This window comes from Mastacembelus armatus, chromosome 23 (assembly GCF_900324485.2).
Source record: "Mastacembelus armatus chromosome 23, fMasArm1.2, whole genome shotgun sequence".
Taxonomy (NCBI): domain Eukaryota; kingdom Metazoa; phylum Chordata; class Actinopteri; order Synbranchiformes; family Mastacembelidae; genus Mastacembelus; species Mastacembelus armatus.
In genome coordinates, this window is record NC_046655.1 from 9,435,367 (window position 1) to 9,457,315 (window position 21,949).

The 21,949-nt window shown below is 37.5% G+C and overlaps 1 protein-coding gene across 1 annotated transcript in view; it reads right to left on the reverse strand.

The window, feature by feature from the left end:
* cacna2d4a (calcium channel, voltage-dependent, alpha 2/delta subunit 4a) overlaps positions 1-21,949 on the reverse strand; it is a 66,924-nt gene that overhangs the window by 44,462 nt on the left and 513 nt on the right. The window contains exons 2-26 of the mRNA XM_026326406.1: positions 19,656-19,737; positions 18,562-18,678; positions 18,350-18,409; positions 17,942-18,104; positions 17,716-17,847; positions 17,253-17,313; positions 16,313-16,463; positions 15,406-15,480; positions 13,781-13,870; positions 13,480-13,593; positions 13,270-13,348; positions 12,144-12,277; positions 10,974-11,051; positions 10,552-10,632; positions 10,292-10,366; positions 10,088-10,174; positions 9,896-9,967; positions 9,663-9,724; positions 9,370-9,437; positions 9,234-9,279; positions 9,028-9,125; positions 8,555-8,648; positions 8,334-8,426; positions 7,830-7,957; positions 5,850-5,915 (exon numbers count right to left, since the gene is read on the reverse strand). Of these exons, the coding sequence (XP_026182191.1) occupies positions 5,850-5,915; positions 7,830-7,957; positions 8,334-8,426; positions 8,555-8,648; positions 9,028-9,125; positions 9,234-9,279; positions 9,370-9,437; positions 9,663-9,724; positions 9,896-9,967; positions 10,088-10,174; positions 10,292-10,366; positions 10,552-10,632; positions 10,974-11,051; positions 12,144-12,277; positions 13,270-13,348; positions 13,480-13,593; positions 13,781-13,870; positions 15,406-15,480; positions 16,313-16,463; positions 17,253-17,313; positions 17,716-17,847; positions 17,942-18,104; positions 18,350-18,409; positions 18,562-18,678; positions 19,656-19,737 (2,306 nt within the window). The remainder of the gene's footprint in view (positions 1-5,849; positions 5,916-7,829; positions 7,958-8,333; positions 8,427-8,554; positions 8,649-9,027; positions 9,126-9,233; positions 9,280-9,369; positions 9,438-9,662; positions 9,725-9,895; positions 9,968-10,087; positions 10,175-10,291; positions 10,367-10,551; positions 10,633-10,973; positions 11,052-12,143; positions 12,278-13,269; positions 13,349-13,479; positions 13,594-13,780; positions 13,871-15,405; positions 15,481-16,312; positions 16,464-17,252; positions 17,314-17,715; positions 17,848-17,941; positions 18,105-18,349; positions 18,410-18,561; positions 18,679-19,655; positions 19,738-21,949) is intronic.

Consider the following 21,949-nt stretch of genomic DNA (forward strand, 5'->3'; position numbering starts at 1 on the left):
CTGACATTCCCATGGACCTCCAAGTCCCAATGAGTCAGCCGCAGTTGGGAAAACTCGGGGGAAATTAAGGAAACTTCATGGATAAACAAAGAGATGTCATCTATATAGTCAACACCTCTGTACTGCTTTGTCAAAGAGAATACCGGGGATATGTTCAATAAAATAGATGTCGATAGGAAATCAACCACAGAGTCTCTTGAGCCTTGTGACAACAGATATTCCACCCTATCATCTGTTTCTCTCTGGAATTTCTCTGGAACAAAAACATCCTCTGGGTGTCACAGACACAGCTGTGCATGAGATTCTTCAATGAGTGTTTTCAGTCAGTTCAATAAGGAGCAAACCATTGAAATGGAATTTGAATATCCTGTTTTTTTTAGTCCCCAGAAAAAGGCTTTTGCTTTCTTGATGCCTGTTAAATGATTCTGATCAGCATCTGGACAGATCAAAAGACACGATGAAAAAGTGATCAAACTAATTTTTTAGTATTACTTGGACTACAGCTGGCGCAGACAAGTCTTCACAGTGGTTTTAATGAGGAGATTTAAAGGACCACAGACATTGCTTTAAAGAAAATATTCTTTGTTCTGAGCTCATTTCCAGGCTGAAAGTTTGCTACTATGGCATGGAAGATCATCTCAAACAACTTTGTTTCCTTGCAAGGACTACAAAAATTCATCTAAGGACTACAGACTTCAGACTCCTGCACTTTATTTCCCTAATTGGTCTCCCTCTGGCCTCCCTCTTCCTCCTCCCTTCCCTCTCTTTCTAAAATGGACGATTTGCCCAGAGGGATTACAACAAACAAGGGATTAAACAAAAAGACGCTGCTAGTTTCCCCCCTCCTCTTCCTTGTCCATTTATCTCTCCATCCATCTTTCCATCCAGTGCTATTTGTGGAAACACCCACCATCCCATTTGTTTTTTCTGAAGTATCTGCAATATGCAATGGAAGTCATGTCACTATTTCATGAAAATTATTCACTGCCAAAGAGTCCTTCTGTTATTAACTTAAGAATCGTGACTTCTGTTTAATTATCACATTTGTTTGCTGTACATTATGTCTACATACATAGTTTTATCTATGCCTTTAAAATCCGTACTTATGTAAAAGGTAACACTGTATTATTAACAGAGTTAGATGTTTTTGTCTTCACTGAAAAACTATCTCAAAAATCTGGCTTTCATCGCATATTGCTCCTCCCACAGTATTATTCTTTCTCAATTTTCAATTGGCTTGAAAATAACTTACATTAATAGTGTGTTATCTTATACCAAGGTATGACACAGATAAATATTATTACTATTATACTAGTCTCTAATATGGTGTGTTGGCCCAGCAATCCCTACAATGTTTTTGATGTAACTGTTACAGTTTTATGTATAAATTCATGATGTCTTTTGTGTTTATAATGACTATGTTTTATTTTGCTTTAAAATGTTTGTTTACTTGTTGTGTTCATTTATTTGTGCTGAGTAATTTGGAAATGTTTCTGTAAGAAGCATAGAAAGAGTTTGGTGGCAAGGGGCCCCTTGTAGCTGCCTCATCTCTTTATTAGATATACATTATTCAGCATACAATCACATAGGCAACAGGTAACCTTATTGATTCAATATGATTTTTTAAACTTAATGCTGTGGGAGCTGTTTTATCTCTTACAAATATTTTAGATTATATTATGGCACTGGCCTAAAATAACAAACAGCATTAGAATTTATGGTGAAACATGCTGCCGAGTACATAAACCTCTAGGGCGTTCAAGCCAACGCTTTTAATATTTTATTTTTCTGATATATCCACATATACTAACTAAAAGACAGTTAAAATGGGGAAAAGGAAATGCAACACATGCACAAAAGGGCTGTGTAAAGACTTGTGTCATGGTTAAGGAATAAAAATGTAGGACATAATATCAGAAAAACGGCTGTTGAAGACATACTTTTATTAATTATCCTGACCTACACACCCTTACACTTTGCTGAATTTATCATGCTTGTTACATTAACTACTATGCCACCTAAAAATAACTTAGATAGTGGCTTAAATTAACAGTACATATAAGTTCAGGAAAAATAAGAGAGATGAGATAAACTTTATTTATCCCCAAAGGCAAATTCAGGACTACAGTATATAATTTTTAAGTACTATATAATTTTAACAAAGTGATATTTTAAAAGCATTTATAGTTTAAATATACTGGAACTAGGTGGGAGTAAACTCTTTCTATGAATCTAGAAACAATGTCCTCTCAGCCCCTAGTCTGCAGATCTTGTGTTGTTATTAGCTAAGTATCTTAGCTAGCTGAATCCTGTTCCTATAGCCTGTGTGTGTATAAAGAATAATAAATTATAGTTTATGTAAAAACTGCAGCAGCCATGATGACTGAGGGTGTTAAAGACCAAAATGCCCGGGAATCTATGGCGTGTTGTTACTATGAAGATTATGATTGTGACCATGACAATGATAACGATGATGATGATGATGATGATGATGAAGCACTTCCTCATCAATATGCATTGATCTGAATAAAAACATATCACACTTATGTCAAATTTACATCTAGACCACTGACTACAGCTTCACCAACAAGATCCTGGATATTTTACATATAAATCCATCCATTTTCTATACCCGCTTATTCCTAACCAGAGTCACAGGGATCTGCTGGAGCCTATCCCAGCTCTCTTTGAGTGAAAGGCAGGGGTACACCCTGGATAGGTTACCAGTCCATCACAGGGCCACATCTTACATATACAGTATTGGATAATTCACCTAACTTCATTTACTGGATTTATAGGAGGGGGGGGGGGGATTATTTGAAAGGTAGAAATTACATTTTTGAATGAAAGAGAGAGTCAAGAACAGACACAGGTGGAATAAATACACAGCATCAAAAGAGAGCATAAATCAGTCATGATAAGAGCTAAGAGCTCCTCTGTATACTGTACCTTATCTAATTTTTTCTATCCTGTGCCCTCTATCTCCTCTCACCTTTCTCTGTTTCTCATCTTCTCTCCTTCCTTTCTCCTCTCACTTATCTTGTCTCCATTTGTCTTTCTGTCGCCTCTCCTCCCGTCATTTTTTTATTCTTTTCACCTTCTTTTCTCTCATCACTGCCCTCTTTATCCTATGCTCAGTCTGGTCTATTGTGTGTCTTTTTTCACTATTCACCTCCCCTATCATACCTCCTCTTCTCCCTCTTTTTGTCCTCATTCCCCTTTACCTCTCCTCCTACAAGTCGTATGTAACATCTCTGTCCTTTATTCTTTCCATACTCTGTCATTTTTATTTACCTACTTACCAGCCTTTCTTCTTCTCTTTCTCTCCGTCTGCTAGAAGCGTATTAGGTTTATTTACATACAGCCTGTCACTTTTGCCACAGAGATATACTAATCCATCGCTGAGCCTCGGAAAATCATAAACACTGTGTTTTTGTAGTCAGTGTTGACTGATTTTGGATCAGCCTTTGAAATACCAAATCCTTGGCCTTCATCACAGGAGAAGGAATTAAATCTGCCACCAAACCAGCATGAAAGCTAAACACCAAATGCACTGAGACACTAGTACAAACCATACTGACTCTGTTCAGATAATCACTGACACTTGGTGGTCAGAAAAGGAATAGCAACCTATTTATTGGCAAAGAGCATTTATTATTTGCATTCAGGATAAACTATATTTTAACACACCACAGCTTGGTTGCATAAAACAGTAGTTTTTTTTATCCATAGTGTTTATCAGTGTCTCATTCTACAATATGCAAATGTTTGTGCTGCTGAAGTATCCCTGAGCAAGACACTGAACAGGTATCAACACTTTTGTCTGTTTCACAAAATTTAAACTGTGCCTTCTGATGTTATTTACATGCAAACATGTTTAAGTGTTCTATCAAGGCACAGGTAATACACAAACAAGCAAGGATTAATGCCAAAAGTGGGTGCAGTACAGCTTTGTGGTAAATTGTGTATTTGGCCCACGACCAGGCAGCTATTAAATATTTGAGCACCTTGTGTTCAGGCAGTAAGTGTGACTGTTGACAACAAAGCCTCCCATGCTTAGCCAAATGCAGTAAGCTGTAGAGAGGACTGGAATAAGAGAAAGAAAGGTATGGAAGGGAAAAGAGAGTAAGAAGAGAAAGAAAGAAAAAGTCAGAGGCACAATATTGTTGAGAAGTGAAGGGAACCAGGTCTGACAGCTTAGGAAGAGAGAGAGGCTATGAAAAGAGAGATGTATGTGAGAGTTTAACAAGGTAAAGGAGAGTGTCACAGGGTGAAACACAATTTGTGTGTGTGTGTGTGTGTGTGTGTGTGTGTGTGTGTGTGTGTGTGCAGAAAAGTCAGAAAGAGCAAGTCCATAAAACACTGAGAGAGCCTTTCCTCCACTGTTTTTGTTGAAGTGAATTAGCTGGTAGAAACATGCCATCCAGTGATGATAACATTTACAGTATGCCCCATGACCTCTAATCAGTGATCATTGTATAACAATCTACTATTAGTATACACTAAAGCATAATTGCATAATTTAGAAATGTAAAAAAAAAAGAATATAACACATTTTATACTTCTTGATACTGTAATCCTGCTCTCATGTAAACATTTTTCATGTAATAGTTACTTCAGACCTTTCTGCCATTTCTAGTTTCTAGCTTACTGAGAATATTCAATGGATACAGTTGGCTAAGCCAGGGCTCCTTGATGTTAATGCCTCAAAACAAGCAGAGAAAGAATGAAGCAAAGGAGAGAAAAAAGAGAAACAGTATGATTGAGTGGCAGTGAGACTGAGAACGCATCTATTTTGAACTCTTTCTCACTTCTCCCTGCTCTTTCTGCTCCATTTCCAAATATAACAGGATTGTCACACCTGAGACAATTTCTACAAAAGCTGTGAAATACAGATAAGGGTGTGTGTTTGTGTGTGAGTGTATTTAAGTGTGTATGGAGTGTCTCTTCTGTCTGTCAGTGTAATAAGACATCATATGCACGCAGGTATAAACTCAGAACAGGATGCGGCTCCAGAGAGTCTTGTCTCACTCAGATAATTATGACTGATGAGTTTGTCAGCCAGACGGGCTTACACATCAAGTAGCAGTAAATGAAAGCCAGAAACCAGAAACTACGAGTTATAAGACAGAATACATTTGTGTAAAATACATAGTCAAGCACAGACCACCTATTCTGAATCTTATCACACCATTTAGTATCTATTATCAGTTGTTATCAGGAGATGATAACATGTATTGATCATGTATAGATATACATCATAAACAAATAGATGGTATTAATAAATAGTAGTAAATAGAAACTATACTTTTTCTCATTCTCACATAGTGCTATCAGTATTATCCTCCAAAATTCAGTCTGAGCTCCGGCTCTTATCACAATATAACAAACTGATTTAAGCATGCATCTTCACATTTTAGACATATTTTACACAGCTCATAAATCCTCTAAAGACCTAGCTATACTATCCAGAGCGATGTCCAGGGAGAACAACAACAAACCAACTAAACTCTTTTTGTAAACTGTTACAGCAAAACAACCAAACAATCCAATCCAAAACAATCCAAGTTTACCATTTGTTTCTCAGCAAGTAAATCCCACCGCACTTCCAATAATCATAGCAGTGTCTTACAAAAAAATCAATAAATCAATATCAGTGATTCGAAGGTCATACAGGAGGAAGGGACAGATCAGAAGAGAGAAGAATAGAGAGGCAGAAGTTGCTACAAAGGTGCAGGGTGAAGAGATTGTTGCAAGACAAAAAATAAAGTTTAGAGAGACAGACAACACTGAAAATGCACATGTGGAAATACAGAAACAGAGTAGGTATTGAAACAAAATCTTCCTACCTCCAGCAATGGCAGTTTTCTTGCCCACTGTCACAGTGACAGCAGTAGTAGCAACCACTATTCTCCCTGCTGGGAGAGGAAAACACACAGTAAGCAAGAATTTACACAATTTTATCAATATGTGCATAAGCATAGTCGTACGCATTCACAGCACAAATGCATAAATATTCCTCCTAAACATATAAATATTCACAAGTATGCATGCACAAAAAATTTAAAGGAAAATAAGAAATGTTTATCTTCTCACCTAGTAAATATATAATTTGTGAAGACGCACAGTGGTAGTGACAGCTAAAGTGTTAGTAAAGATATGCAAAAACAAAATATGTGGGTGCCAGATTGACTTGGACTGGGGAGGTAATATCTAATAAAGTCATACATTCCTCTTCTGTGCCTCTATTCACAGCCTTCATGTCAGCAGATGCCAACTGTCACCAGGCCACAGATTCCAGCCAGATTAACATATTATGCATTATGTAACACAGATTATGAGAGCTAATCGACTAATACACTCAAAAGCCCTCTGTGTGTGTGTTATGTGTTTCCATGTGCCTCATGTTTATACTTCTCTTTTTCAGCTCTCTAAGACAACAGTCTATGCCTGCATCATGCAAACTTGCATTCAATTCTGTAATTCCTGCTTTGACTGTTTTTGAGTCACTGCATACTTTAAGATCATACATAAAAATAATGAGAATGAAAAAAAATGCAATCCAGATTCAGGCTTTCCTACAATAATTAATTGAAGACAGACAGATGCTGATTCCCTAAGAGAAGAGAGGAGGGTCCCATACTTTAATTGCATGCTCATGCAGTGAGAGAAAGAGAGACAGAAGGAGGAGAAATGAGTCAGAAAAGAAATAAGAGAAAGAGAGCAGAGCTAAAAAAGGCCAAAAGACAAAACAGACAGAAGAGAGAGAGTAGGGTAAGGAAACAGAAAATGGAAACCACAGAGCTCGTTCATCATGATTATAAATCTGGGGTAAGGACAAAGAAAACAACAAAAAGTAAAAAAGAGGAGGCATGCCAAGTATCAGTAACACTGTTCATCTACCCTCCTCCTCTTCCTCTGCCTCTCTCCGGTGCTCCACCTCCTTTGCACTTGAGGCAACGCTATAGTCAGCCTCATAGTACCTGAATGCATCTGAACACAACACACTGTATTTATCACTGTCCTCATACTTTTTTGTGTTTAAGATCAAACCTTAAAAAAATGATGGTGCTATGATAATGTCTCACTATGTTGATACAACATGAAACACTGATCACCATCTTAAAATGGAATACATTGTAGAGATAGAAATCCTATCTCTTATCTCATATATGTAATGTTACAATTTAAAATCACCTGTGGCTTTACTACATACAATATACCTGGGTGCCAGGTGAAGCAATAACATGCCTCAAATTTATCTATACAAGTGGAAAACAACATTTAATTTGAACCTTTAAGAAGGAAGTGGATATAGATATTCTGTTATGAGGAACACATTCTATTGTAGTAAAGACAAATATGTTATTAAATCCAGAAGCTAAGAAGAGCCAGGACCAAAATAACATCTTTTTCTGACTTTAACCAGATTTAAAGATAAGTTAAGTGTTAGAATGATGTGATGATAAATCTAATGACAGTACAGTAGCTGTTAAATCTATCACTCTGGCAAAACAAATTTACCGAACATGAACAAAAATAGGATATCCATCATGACTGAAATGAACTCTGGGATTTTTCCACAATAAAAACAAATTTTTCAAACATTACAAATCTCTGTAAGAAACAGTCTTCATACAAGCTGTATAAATTGACAATGAAGCAAAGAGAAAGGAGCAGCTGTAACCTGCTGGCTATAGAGAAATGAGCTTGTCACAGAGATTTTTGGCTCATGCTGAACATGACTGGGCAAATTGGAAATAAAAAAGCAAATAAAGTGTTTGTGTGTCTGTGTGTGTGTGTTTGCTTAGTAAAGGTATCTCCTCTACCTCTATTATCCTGTCTGGGCATGTAGTATAGAAACTGTCCTGCTGGGTGCTCAGCTGCTCTGCGGTACCACACAGGAAAATGGTCCAATGTGAACATATTCTCCTTGTCTGTGGAGGTCAGGAAAGACCTGTGGAGAGATAAAAATAAGCTTAAAGAAAAACCTACTAGCTGATACCTAAAACAATGACTAAAAAGGAAGAAGGAAAAGGTGTGAATAAAGCATAATATGGTGAGAGAGGATGGAGTAAGTTATTCTTTAATAGCTATTCCTAAAAATGTTTAACTTGTTGATGCATTACCAGCTGCTGGACAGCAGAGGGCGACCTGGCATCTTACTTACTTCAGCTTTAATTTGAATCTTTTTTTTTGATATATGTCAAATTCACATAAACAGCTATAATTCTGTATTTACCCTATGTTTTAAATATTTTGGTTTTGAAGACAAGAGTGTGTTGAATGTGATGTAATATTTATTACAAAACCTCTGTGTTTTTCTTACTCACCTGGCAGTTCTTTTCTCAATACCAGTATATCTCTGGAATCTGATCAGGCCTGAGCGGGTCCCCAAGAACGCTGTTTCTATGCCCTCATCCACACTAAGACAGAGAGAGAATAAGTTAGAAAAAGACAGAGGTGGAGCAAATAAAGATGGACAAGGAAAATATTAATAAAATAAGTAATCTTGCTTCAATTCAAAAATATATGCATATGTATCAATTTTCACCCAGATGTGTTGAGCATAAGAGCAGTCCAGTAAGCTTCCATAGGAGCTGTGACCACAGCATCAAATAGAGTTTGTTGTAACAACTCCACATCACCTTTCAGGCAAAACCAGAGGGAAAGAAAACATATAAATCTAATAATCATTTTAATGAAGGACTGAGGAATAGGAATAGAGAAACGAAACAATTAGAAGACAGACATTCATATTAAGCAACAAATGCAATTACCAATTTTTACCATCTAAAGAATGCAATGCAATACATTTCAGTGTTATTTGCATCAAAGACTTTATATTCAAATTATATCCTGAATCATTCTTGCCACATTCAACTCTTCGAGACTGACCTTTTATAATAAGCTAGACTAATACACTGGTATGACACGTGATTTTATTTTGCAGTTAAACATAGAGGTTTTATTGGTCATTTAAAAACTTATGAAAAAAAATATGGTGAAAATGAAGTACTAACTTACACTCCAAATCTGGTTCTTTGCCACTAAGGTACCGCACCACAGCTTGTAGCTGGCTCAGCTTGCGGTGGGCTGGGTCAATGTCGGTCTCACAATATGTCCTACAAGCCAATACATATATATGCAGATAAAAAAGTACAATGAAAAAATACAACCACTTAGACTAGTAGGTGTAAGTGCAAAATCAATGTAATTTAAGGTATATTCACCACTCATTGGCTATGATCAGATCTGGAGCCAGTAAGTCATCAAGACCTGAAGAACAAAAGAAAAAAAGATGAGTATGAAGGAGTAAGAAAAGAAAATGCAGTTACAAATGAACTGAGACCAAAGAAAAAGACTTACCCTCCTCAACAGAGACATTACCAATGAAGATATACTGTCCATATCCCCTAGTCAACACAATACCCAGACTGCAAAGCAAAAAAGTTTTTTACTTCATGGGAATGGCATGACGACTACTCTAAGGCACATTTGTTCTTGCTATGGGCAACAAGACAGGCAAAAAAGAATATTAGGCTAGCACAGATATTACTTATTAGGTTCCTGTGTTTTTGGTGGTGGTGCTGGATATGGCAAATAAAACATTAAAAAAAGTAATTAAGTAATTCTGTTAAGTTAAAGGCAATCAGACGAACCTGAATGGTGTCTCATTGATGATGGTGTAGAAGTAGTCATTCTTCTGGAACATCACTCTTCTCTATGAGAAACACAGTGCAGGAAAAAGATGATATAAAAATGTTCAATTAACAATTAAAAGGGGCTAATAAAATGTGTGACTTCAAAAAAATAATTTAAAAAGAAAAAGAGAGAAATGGTATATCTTCTCTTACTGTCTTAAATACTGGCACACTAACACAGAAGTACTTACTCCTTTATCCACTGATGTTCTCACATCTAAAGTTAATGTTCCAGTTTCTCCTTTAACCATGGCTGTCCTCAGCTAAAAAACAGCACAGACAAGTCAACACTTACAGATTTATTATATCATGTCCGTGAGACATCACCTGCATAAAAGCAGATCATTGAAAAAGACAAAAAAGTGTGACTGTGTGTTACTCACTTTCTCCTCTGTGTCTTCCCATTCCACCTCTGATAGATCAACACTGTTGTAGTTGGGTTTCGGTTTTAGCTTCTTCCCTTCCTTATACTTTCACACATGCAAACATACAAATAACCAAATAAGTCTTTATCATCCAATTTTAGGCAGAGGTATAAAGTCTGAATAGTTTCTTAGCTGCAATAAGTCACTGGTATTTGTATGTACCAGAGGTCGTAGGTCAGGATGAGAAAGGATGTAGCCATTGTTTGTGATAAGGAAGGCATAACCATGGACACCTAACTGGAAAAATAGGAAAGACACGATCACATACACTATAGTTTATCATAGAGTATTCACATGTGGATATATTAAGCAGCATAATGGATAAAGATAGATCTCAGAGGTGAATCTGTTCTTATTTTATAGTACATTGTGTAGCAGCTTTGTTTTTGCTGTAACACAGTATGTAGTTTTAGATGGTGTACCTTGTATCTTGGAGCTAATCTCATAAGTTCTCTTAGGGCCACATCAGTTCCTACCACACCCAGGAGAATCCCATGAGACAGCTACAGGAAATAAGCATCAGGTTTATAAAATAACAATGATGATAAGAGAACATTTATGATAGAATATAATTGATTAATTATATGGTTTAGTGATTAGTTAGCTAATGAAAGAATTCTAAATATTCTCTTGCTCTCTTAATGACCTATTCAGAGTTTTGAACAATCGTTTGTGGACAACTCTTGATTTTAAGTCAATTAGAATCAAAATAATTGTTTTATTCATGTTACTCCTACATAAGGAGGAGAAAACCAATTTATGTACCATTATGGAACCAAATAAATTATTTCCGTAATTTATATTGCAAGTAATCATATTAATGATGATGAAAACTAATACTTACAGTTTCTTCCTTCTTGCTGAACACAGGCATGGCTACTGAGGTCATCAGGAGCAGGCTTTGGGCCTGAGAGTTGAAAAGCTACAGTACATGTACAGAGACTTTCAATTCACTGTTAAAAAGATACATTTGTAGACTTTTGAGCAAATAATTGTAAAAACATTGATGTTTTCAGACGGTGGAAAAGGGAGTGAAATAGAGATGAAAGCTGAAAGAGGATGGAAGTTAAACTAAGGAATAATGGACTGCGTCAAGCTAACACCTTTAAAATTAAAATTTTAAAAATCCTCTTGTGAAATTAGTTGACATTAAAGTAATAAAATTGAAAACTAAGTAGCAACGTCAAAGCAGCATGGTAACATTCAGGTTTTAAGCTAAGCTAGCTTACTAGAGCTAGGCTAACTGGTGATGGAAAAATTAGCTGACGGTTAAGCTAACGTTAGCATCTGTAGCAAAAGGTTAAAGATTAACTAGCTAGCTAATTTAACGAGGAGCTTGTGGAGACTCTTATGTTAAACATGTAAACTGTTGACAGTAGCATTAAATAAAAGGCAAAACAAGACATTACAGGTACTAAAGTCACTAATATTAAATCGCTAACATTGCCGTTAGCGTTACCTTAGAAAGGTTTTACAAAGGAGTGGAAGTTAAGCTAGAGCTAACGATAACTAAAGCTCAAGTATCATTAAAGTTACCTCTTCTGTGCTTGGGAACTGAAAATGAAGATGGAAAGATGGACAGACAACAAGAAGCATGAAATTCAACTCAAATGGCACATATGGTACAAACGAAGACATAAATGTTTTCTGCCTGAGCAGGGTATATTTACTAGAGCATTGCTGGTCATGGTCGCTGGCATATGGCTTCTATAGTTTTGCTAATGGTGTTGAGCTGTATTTTTATTAATCCTCTAAGCAGGTGAAGCTCATTGAGATTAACATCTCTTTTTCAGTACTTTGTGGTTGGCTACATGGTTTCTATGGATTTCTGTGTGGTTGCTAGGATGTTACTAGGAGATGTCATTGTTGTCTTGCATGAATTGGTTGGGGGGCTTTTGAATGTTTCAGCACCATTGGGAGAGGACAGCACAGGTGTCCTACATGAGACAGTACATCATATAATACAGTGTGAATTCCCCACCAAGCAGAATAATAATGATGGAAGCAGACTGACCACACTGTCCATGTAGGCCTCAGTCCATATGATGTCGTGATCATGGTTAATAACCATAGGCCGGCTGAGAACATGGAGGTACTCCATAACATTTTCCTGGACATCAGCCAGTGTGGAGATGTGTGTGTAATAACCTAGAGGACAAACAAACATATATACACATATCATATATTATAAATTTAACAGATGGAAAAACCTAGAACCCAGAAATTATCACCATATTATTTTTATATTTCTTCCCTCAGATTTTGGGTATTATTTTAAGAGCAATAAACTAATTTATCAGCCATCAGAAAATGGTCCTAAAAAGAACTGTGCTGGTTTTTAATGAAAAAAAAAAAAAAAAAAAACAGCTTGAGTCTTCTACTGATTCAAATGTGCTGTCGTTGTTCTTTAAAGCTTGGCTTAGTCTAAGGTTTATGGCATCTCTACAAGTGGGAGACAGTGACGTCAATGGGATACCTGCAGAGAAGCTGCTCAGTAACAACAGGCTACTGAAGAACTGCCAGATAAGAACATGTGCATCTTTGCAAACCTTTTTTTTTTTTTTACCTTTGTAACATCTCATCAAGAGTGCTCATATTATTATTTAGCAGACCTGCTTAAACAAGTAAAACTGAATATTGAAGGTTTTTCCATGAGTGTAACAATAAGCATGTTTGCCTGTTTATAACAGATATTTTGTTGTTGGCAGTATCAACTGTCAGTGTTCACAACAGAAGGGAGTGCACCTGTTACCCATTACATACTCAAACATGGATATGATATGTTTTTGACTAGTGATGTGTTTACAGCGTATCTGTGCTGATAATCAGGTATTTAGTCAGGAATTGTTGATGTGCTCAGGCAGGATAAAGTGATTATTTTCAGGTCTGAGCTACTGCGTGACCCCATGTAATTCACAAGAGGGCAGCACCTGATACGCAGTTCCATACAGTTCCACCTGAGACCACAGAGGGCTAACAGATCTCCACTCTTGCTAAGGTCAGTCTGAGTAGAACTTAGTGAGTCACAGTTGCAGATGTTTTCACATCTGAAGGACTCATCTGTCCCATCTAGACTATGATAGTTTCAATAATAGTATTTGACACACACAAAGAAAGCAACCAAAAATAAAACGTTTTACCTTTGTTGTTGCAGGCAATCCATTTAACATTTTCAGCGAATGTCATCTCTCGCCCAATTAAATAGGTGAACACTCGAACCTGAAGTGATAATTAAGTACAGCAAGATGTGATCAATCCCACCCATTTGAAATGCCAAAGAGCTAAATGTATATGTGGATGTGCTCATTTTGATATATTTGTCCTTGCTTGTATGTATATTTTGTATATACCCGTCGTTCTGGCCAGTTAAACTCTTCAAAAACGTCCTGGAAGTCCTCCATTGCTCCGTCTGTTATCAGCATAATTGCCTGGTTACATAGGCTGCCCTGGCCCAGTGCTGCAGCCTAAGCACACACATACATATAGTTTACTCAAGCTTAGATTTTGTAGTAAAAAAAATCAAATGATGCAGTCCTGTGAATTGTGGCTTTACATTGGATTGACTGAATTCATTTTACTGTCTTGTTTCTCAAAATGGTGCATATTGTCAAGATCTAGCAATTTTTGTGGTTGCTGCAAACATGTACAAACCTCATTGAGGATTTTGAAAGATTCTTTCATTGCATTTTTCACTTTGCCCTCTCCTTTGACATGAAGCCCTTCAATCAAAAGCTTGAAATGCTGAAAAGAGACACACAACAAAGAAACAGACATTGTCACTAAGCCATGGTTCTTACCCTTTTGGTAAACATGGATGAACTGGTCACCACAGAGAAAGAGGGAGAGAAAACACATGAGGGAGGGAGTGAAAGACTGTAGAGGAGGGATTATCCATGGCTCCCTGGCACACTGACCAATTACAGCAAAGTCACTACAACAACAGGAGGTAATCAGGATTAATCAACTCGTGCACACTGACACACACGATGATGAATGGCCACAGTGTTGTGGGTTCCAGCACTTTGTACACTACACACAGACCTAGTCATGTGTGCTATAAATGATACTCCAAAGTAACAGAAAGAAGACATGTCTAACTTTTCAATTTGCAAATGTGCAAAACAGCAACTAAACTACAATTTAAATGAAAAATAACAGCAGTTTCTTTTATGTTTATAGTTTGAAAGGTAATATCCATGAAATAACTAAGACATGAGATCCTTAAGTATTTTATTTATAGTTCAGCCATGACCCTCATACCCTGTTTGGGCATTTTATGTTTTGTGCGCAGAGTCAATGAGTCACCTAATAAATATTTACCCAAATTTAAAATCATCGAAAAATACACACAGTGTTTGTCTCTTTTACAGTTTGACCAACCCACTCTGACTTACAGTGCGAGTAAACATGGTACAACATTTTTTGGAAACTCATATGTAACAGCCACAGAACTGAAGATTGCTTCCTGTAAATATGTGTGTATGTGTGTATTACATGAGTTTATGTGTAAGTATGTCAGCCAACATCTGTAAGCCCATTCTGGTACAGCCTGCACTCTAGGCATTTAACCAATCAAATCCCTTGGTAAGGGGTCATGTGACCTACTTAAAATTGTCAGCGCCCAGCTACCTCACTTGATCTGTAATGATGTGATGTGGAGTGAAAGTAGGGCAATAATCCAACATAACATGCGCACACAGACACACACACACACACACACACACACACACACACACACACACACACACACACACACACACACACACAGAACAGGTGTTGAGATATACAAAAAGGGAGGAGGGACGCTAAAAAGAAATAAAAGCAAAGAGACAATGAAATATAAATGGCATTGTAAATGCAGAGAGAAGAGAAACTAATGTCATGATCTTGTGAGGGAAATGGAGGAGATAAAGAATGAAGACAAAGGATAAGAAAAGTATGGAAGGAAATCATAAAAAAAGAAAATATCAACAAAATTTTTTGTAGGTAGTCTTAAAGACAAAGAGGATGGAAGTATATGAACTTGAACTGGTTCTCGGGGTTTCATCAATGAATCCTGTAACAAACAGACTGAAACCCTGATAACACACATTGACTGTGATATTTTAACTGTGATGTAATGACAGCGTAATCTTTGTCTTTAGAGGATTAGCAAGCTGACAGTTTATGATTAATAGGTTATCAGAGGTTAAGTGAATTAATTAGCTGTGAGCCTGTGTGTGTGTGTGTGTGTGTGTGTGTGTGTTTGCCTTTGATGTGTATGTGTTATGAGTTACCTCTCTGTTATCCAGATCAGCTTGTACTAGTGTACCCCTGAAGCAAGGCTCCACATAGCGAACATAGTCACTGTACTGGAGACAGAAACCAGATATATGACTCATTATTTCTGACCAACAGGAGGATTAACAGTCAAGATTAACATTCATGATAGGTGGCAATTAAGAGTAATAGAAATTTCACCACCCTCTAAAAGTTTGAATCACCCTAAATATTATTTATATTTTAATTTCACTCCAGCCAACATCTGATTTATAACCTGGAAAATATTAAATACTAATGTGAAAATATGAAACATATCACATATTATTTTGTTTATTTATATTGTGTAGTCCATTGATCTTTAATTAAAGTTCAAAACAAGTCAAGTTCCAAACCAAATTACATTATGTTATTCCTTATAAAGAAAGTGGGATTTAAGCCCTTTTTCCTTTTGCATATCCCACTTGAAAATAAAAGTCAAGTAGTGATTTTGCTTTTGCTGCAAGGTCACACCATCAAAAGGAGTGTAGCTTTAAATTCTGTGTAAAAACAGCTTAAGGGCAGCGGATTTGCAGACAGCGTATGATTACACACACAGTAATACCAGGATAAACCATGCTTATTACTGTTACTACTTTGTAGTTGTAGGGGTACACACAGCCAAAATCCTGAAAAAAGTAAAAACAAAATAAACTTTGAAGCGTTGATGTTTTGGAAAATGAATGCCTGGTGTGAAATGAACATTTGATGTCTGTATTTGTGCCTATTTGCATATTGTCGCCCTTTTCCTTGCATTTAGCCCAGACCCAATACTGTGTCTGGGTTAACCTAAGCATGCATTTGTGCGTGTGTTGTGGTGCTAATCACTATATCACGCTTACCAGGACTTAAACTGCTTACATGTGTACTACATGTGTTACTTACAGCTATGATGTTAACAAAGTCATTTTCTCCCAGTGTGTCCAGGATTGTATTGATGGTGTGCTTGGCTATGGTCAGTCTGAGGCCTTTCATACTGCCGCTGACATCCACTACAATCACCACATCTTTAGGTGATGTGGCTGCTTGGATATACCTAGAAAGAGAGAGAGACATACGGATGACGCTGGGAGCAGTGAAGACTATTTTTAACATAATGTTAATCAGATAACACAGACATGAACGGAAATTGCATTTTATTTACTTCTAGTCTAGCAGACAGAGGACAAACAGAGCTCGTCTTATCCTTTTATTTGTTCCTCTGTTCTTCCATCCATCCTGCCCTTTATCTCTTTATTATCATCCCCTGATTTTCCAAGCTCATTAGCATCAATGAGATTTCCCCCACAGCAGCTGTGGTCTGTAACTTTCCAGGTCAACACTCTGTTTGATTTACACTTTCCAAGCTACAGATATCTTTAGAGTTCCTGGAACTTCATTTACTGTTACCAACCAGTAATCCAGCACTTATTTTACTCGCTAGTCCTTTAACACAGAAGACATTTTGACATGGCACAGAAAAGCACAGGTGTAAAAACCAGCACTATTTAATTGATGACATGCTCTGCTTAGAACATGCATCACCTCACAAATGCTATTAAAAGTTGCAGTAAGAGGCGAAAAATCAAGTGTAAAATTCCTGATCTGAGAGATTTACCAGATAATGACAATAGCTTGACAGTCTGTGAAGACTGTCAAGCTATTGTCATTATCTGGTAGGAATCTACTGCTGATTCAACATGTTTAATTTGCCAGATAGTCACTGATAAGTGCATGGTTCTTCTGCCATCCATCACTCAGTAGCATGGTGTTCTGAGAAGCACTATCTTACAGAGCGACAACTGTTCATGAGGAATCAGTGAGGTAGGGAGGAATATGGACTTACCAATTTCTTGTCCTACAATCGTAGGTGACCACCCCATTCTCATCTGGAATCCACTGAATCCCTGAAAAGATTCAGAGAGACATACAAAATCTGACGATTAGATGGCAAACCGCTTGGCTGGCTGGATGGGTGCATGGATGGCATAATGAATGAGCAAAACAAACTGTGTCACAAATCCTCTGCTAATTACCCCTCTCTCTCTCACACACAGACAGAGCTCATCAACAGCCATATACTGTAGTAGCTGTAGACTGAGTCATCCTGTTTGACTGTAAGTATCCTGCTTTGTCAGTTGCTGTGTAAGTACAGTGCATGACTTGTGTAGCTGAACGTTTCAACTGAAGCTCTGCTTGTGCAGTCTAAACACTGTTCCAACACTGGAGAAAGGACAAATAGAGAACTGAACGGAACTGAAATTTTGTGCATGATGCCCTAAATGTAAGAGAGCACAATGTGTATGTACCTGGGTACAGCCTGAAGAAACCAGTGGCACTGCCAAAGTACTGCCAGGTGAGAGATGAATCTTTCTGGAAGTTTTCGATGAAGACATCATTCAGAGTCTCTGACATATAGACTCCATTCAGAATATCTGGATCTACAGGAAGCGTGGATAAAAATGAAATTGATTTTCTACTCACTATCAGATATATTATACAGTACATGCAGGAGAATGCAGGCTTGTGCTTTACCTTTGTTATAGACATTAGTGGGGACCTGTATGTTACTTTGTTGTGTGTTGACTGGCAGCTTATTGAAGTGTTCATTTTTCTCCAGAGGGAATTCTCCTCCCAGAGGCAATTGGTTCCCATCCTCATCCACCGTGTTGATCAGCATGGAGTTATAATAGTCAAACTAGATCAAAAAATAAGTGTAGTGTAGTGACTTTACATAGATTTTGTGATGATGAACTATTGGATGCATGTTTAAATATGCGGATTTTATGTTTTACAGCTGTATTTTTCTCTAAAGTTGATCTGTAAAAACCTCACTTTATTCTATTAATTCAGTGTTTAGTTTTAATGTTAGCGTACAAGTATACTAGAGTTAAGTTCAGGCGGCAAAAACTGTGCACAGAAATAAAACATACTATCACTCACCTCCAGTGTTTCATTGTACTCGTGGTAAAAATCAGCATCCTCTGCTGCTTCTGCTAACCTCTGTGAGAAAATACAGCTGGTTAAGGATATGCTCTGCTCTATTAAATCCAACATTACACTGATGTTGTGATTCAGACTGTAGTGATTTTTTTGGTTCGCAAATTTGGTTTCCACCAAGTGTGTATGTTTGCTTTTACTGATTGTATTGCTACCTTCACAGACTTCATCTTCCTGCCAAGCATCTGCTCCATCTCCTCCGCAAACTTTTTGACCAGCTCTTCTCCATCCACCTCCTCTATCTTCACCACACCCTCAATATCCTTGTATTTCTTCAAAAGAGAAACACATATTTATTAGCAGTACCTTATTTTACTTTAGTAAAGAATTCCCAGAGTTGCACTTTCACAAGTAAATTACAAGTGTTGGTACCCTGTTGACCAAACCACGAAGAAGAGCTAAATATCCAATTTGTCATTCAAAGTAACCTAGGGCAGTTTATATGTTTGATTATGATGTTCAATTTCCTTTACACGGAAAAGCAAGCCAGATTAAATTAGACCAACAAGAGATACAAACAGATATAAAATGAGAGAAAAGATGATAAAGTGATATCTTAGTGCCAACTGCAAATAACTAGAAATTTAGACCACATGCAGCAAAAGAACAGCTCCAACATTTTTTATGATCTTAAAAAACACTCAATATCCCACCCAGTCTACACAGGCAAGGAGACAAAGTCACTAAAAGTTCTGCAGATAACGAGGCATTGATTAGACAGAGCTGCATGATTAATGGCTTCTTGTTCCCAAAATTAAACAAATGTACAGGGTCCTTGTTACACTCCACTGGTTTAATGATAAAGTCTGCAGCTAGGAGAATTCTGGCTACATTTTACAAAAAACGCTTATTACTACTACTGTTACTACAACTAAAACTTCTATGATGACGGAAAGTACTACTACAGTACCATCACTTTTACTGCTGCCTTGTGCTTAAATTGTGTGGTACAGCAAAGACAGATATATGAAAATGAACAGTTAATTTGTAAGTGTGTGTGTAACAGATGGTGAACGGGCCTGCTGGGTTATTCTACAGGGTGACATGCAGAGGAACACCGCGCATCTGAATAACTAAAAGACTTTCTCATGGAGCTTCCCCTTATAAAAATAATATGATTTCCTTGTATCTTCTCCAGGAAAAGTAAACATTATGTATGTGTGTGTTAGTGTGTGTGTGTGTGTGTGTGTGTCTGCAAACATATGGGTAATGTTAACGTGTGAACATATGACTGTGTGTGGTCTCGTACCTTCTGTAGAAGTCTAGCTCCAGAGTATTTGGCGGACAGGGCGGTTATCTCTTTGCCAAAGGACACAGCCCACTGCTGCACCCTGGACACAGAGGAAACATGATCAGTGACAGAAACTAAAAGCTGTTAACAATACGTATGAAATGCTGCACTAAATTAAAAATTAGCCACACTTCATAAAGGGTAAGTTGTGACCATTACCTGGCAACCCAAATGTCATTAGTAAATTATTTCTCAGCATTATTAAACTGTTATTTGTGATTTATAGTATAAGAAAATGGCACAGATATGTATGTCACTACCTGACATAGCAAATACTGAACCTCCCCTGACTGCAACACAGTGCTTTGAGAAATACTAAACAGCTAATGAAAAAAAGACATGGCTTTTGTATCACCACTTGTATTTTGCTTAAACAAAAAAACAAGATTACAAGACTGGGTGACCATGACACCATGGAGGAAATCATGTTTAAGGGTTATGCAGCATTAACCAATAACCGATTACACCAGATTTACAGTGAAGGTGACAGTCTGCCAGGGCAAGGGAGTCACTCTGTGCTCAAAAACATGCAGTAATTCCACAAATCCTCCATGTGAATGTGGCCGAGGTACAGCAATAGAGGTTAGAGAGTAGACAGGATGTGACAGATGGCTCAGCCAATGGGGAGTCAGTCAGCTTACTGCTTGAGTAGCAGGCGGGGCTGTAAGGGCTAGCCTGCCTGCTTCAGAGCCGAAAACTGGACGATGATTTGTTTATTTGTTGATGTATTCATTGTGAAATATAAGTGTGTTGATTATAAAATCCCATCAGGGGCCTTTCTGTGTGGAGTTTGCATGTTCTCCCTGTGCTTGTGTGGGTTTTCTCCAGGTACTCCAGTTTCCTCCCACAGTCCAAAAACATGTATGTCAGGTTGATTGGTGACTCTAAATTGCCCATAGGAGTGAGTGTGAGTGTGTGAGGTTGTTTGTCTCTATGTGGCCCTCATGGACTGGTGACCTGTCCAGGGTGTACCCCTGACTTTCACCCAAAGAGAGCTGGGATAGGCTCCAGCAGATCAGTGACCCTGGTTAAGGAATAAACAGGTATAGAAGATGTAAGGATGGATGGATGAATTGTAAAATGTAAGGATTGATAATGTAGAAATACTAATGAAGAACTTCAAATATTCTTTACTCATGTCTTGAAAGAAAAAAAGAGCTCATTCTAACTATAAATGTTGAAACATTACTTGGTAAGATGATTTTAGAATCAGACATATACTTATACTATATATACATATACTAGTATCAGACACAAGAATCCTTGCTTGTCTGTGCACATTTCTCTCCACTAATTTTTTTCTTTTAGTTGTTGCTCAAATGTGTCGGTGCTGCTGTAATGTTGTATATGTCTGTTATGTTTTCCTAATGGCAACAGAACAATATTGCCTTAGAAGCAAAAGATTTGACCTTCTTGTCTTAATATGTTCCAGTCATGGCCCAGCTAACTTCCAGAGCCAGAGGGGCCCTACTGCCAAATCTTCACCAAGCAGAGTGAAGCACTTTGGGCTCAGTGACCTGTGATGGTCTGCTGAACCCTGCTCTCCCTGGAGCTTTAATCTCCATCAGTCCCACCAGCCTGCCTAGTGACAGCACATACTCTGAGCCGTATGAGTCCAAAACTCACAGACACTCTGTTTCACAAGTGTTTCTTAAAGCTGTTGTCTTATGGTTTCAGTGGCTAAATCTACTTGACTCAAATTATGTATGATTGCTGACACACACATGCAAAAACAAATATTACCAGCAAATATTAAAAGCATCCAGATGGTGGAAGTGTATAAAAATCTGTGTATTAGTTTGTGTTTCTCTGACGTTCTCTTCTCTTTTTCTGTTTTGCTTTAAGTCATACACACACATACACACCCCCACACACACATACGCAGAGTTAATAGGCTATTGTGGACTGACAGCACTGTATCGATCTGTTAGTGTTTTTAGTCAGCAGGAGGTTTGAAAACTGTGCAGGGAAAAGAACGCTGCACACCACAGCATTTCATTCTCACAAGAAATATCCAGCTGAGAAAAACGGACTACTTATCTAGCAAAGTCAGTGCTGGTAGCAAATAAAACACATTAGGTATGAGTATTTTTAGAGTAAAAGGCAGTTTAAGACGTGATGTACAAACGTGGTTTTTAAAATTGAAACGCTGGTAAACATTGGCAGTTTACTATATACCACAGGTGCCCATATGTCCCATATTTGTCTATGCAGAGTAACCAGCCAAAATAGAAAGAACACTCACCCATCTG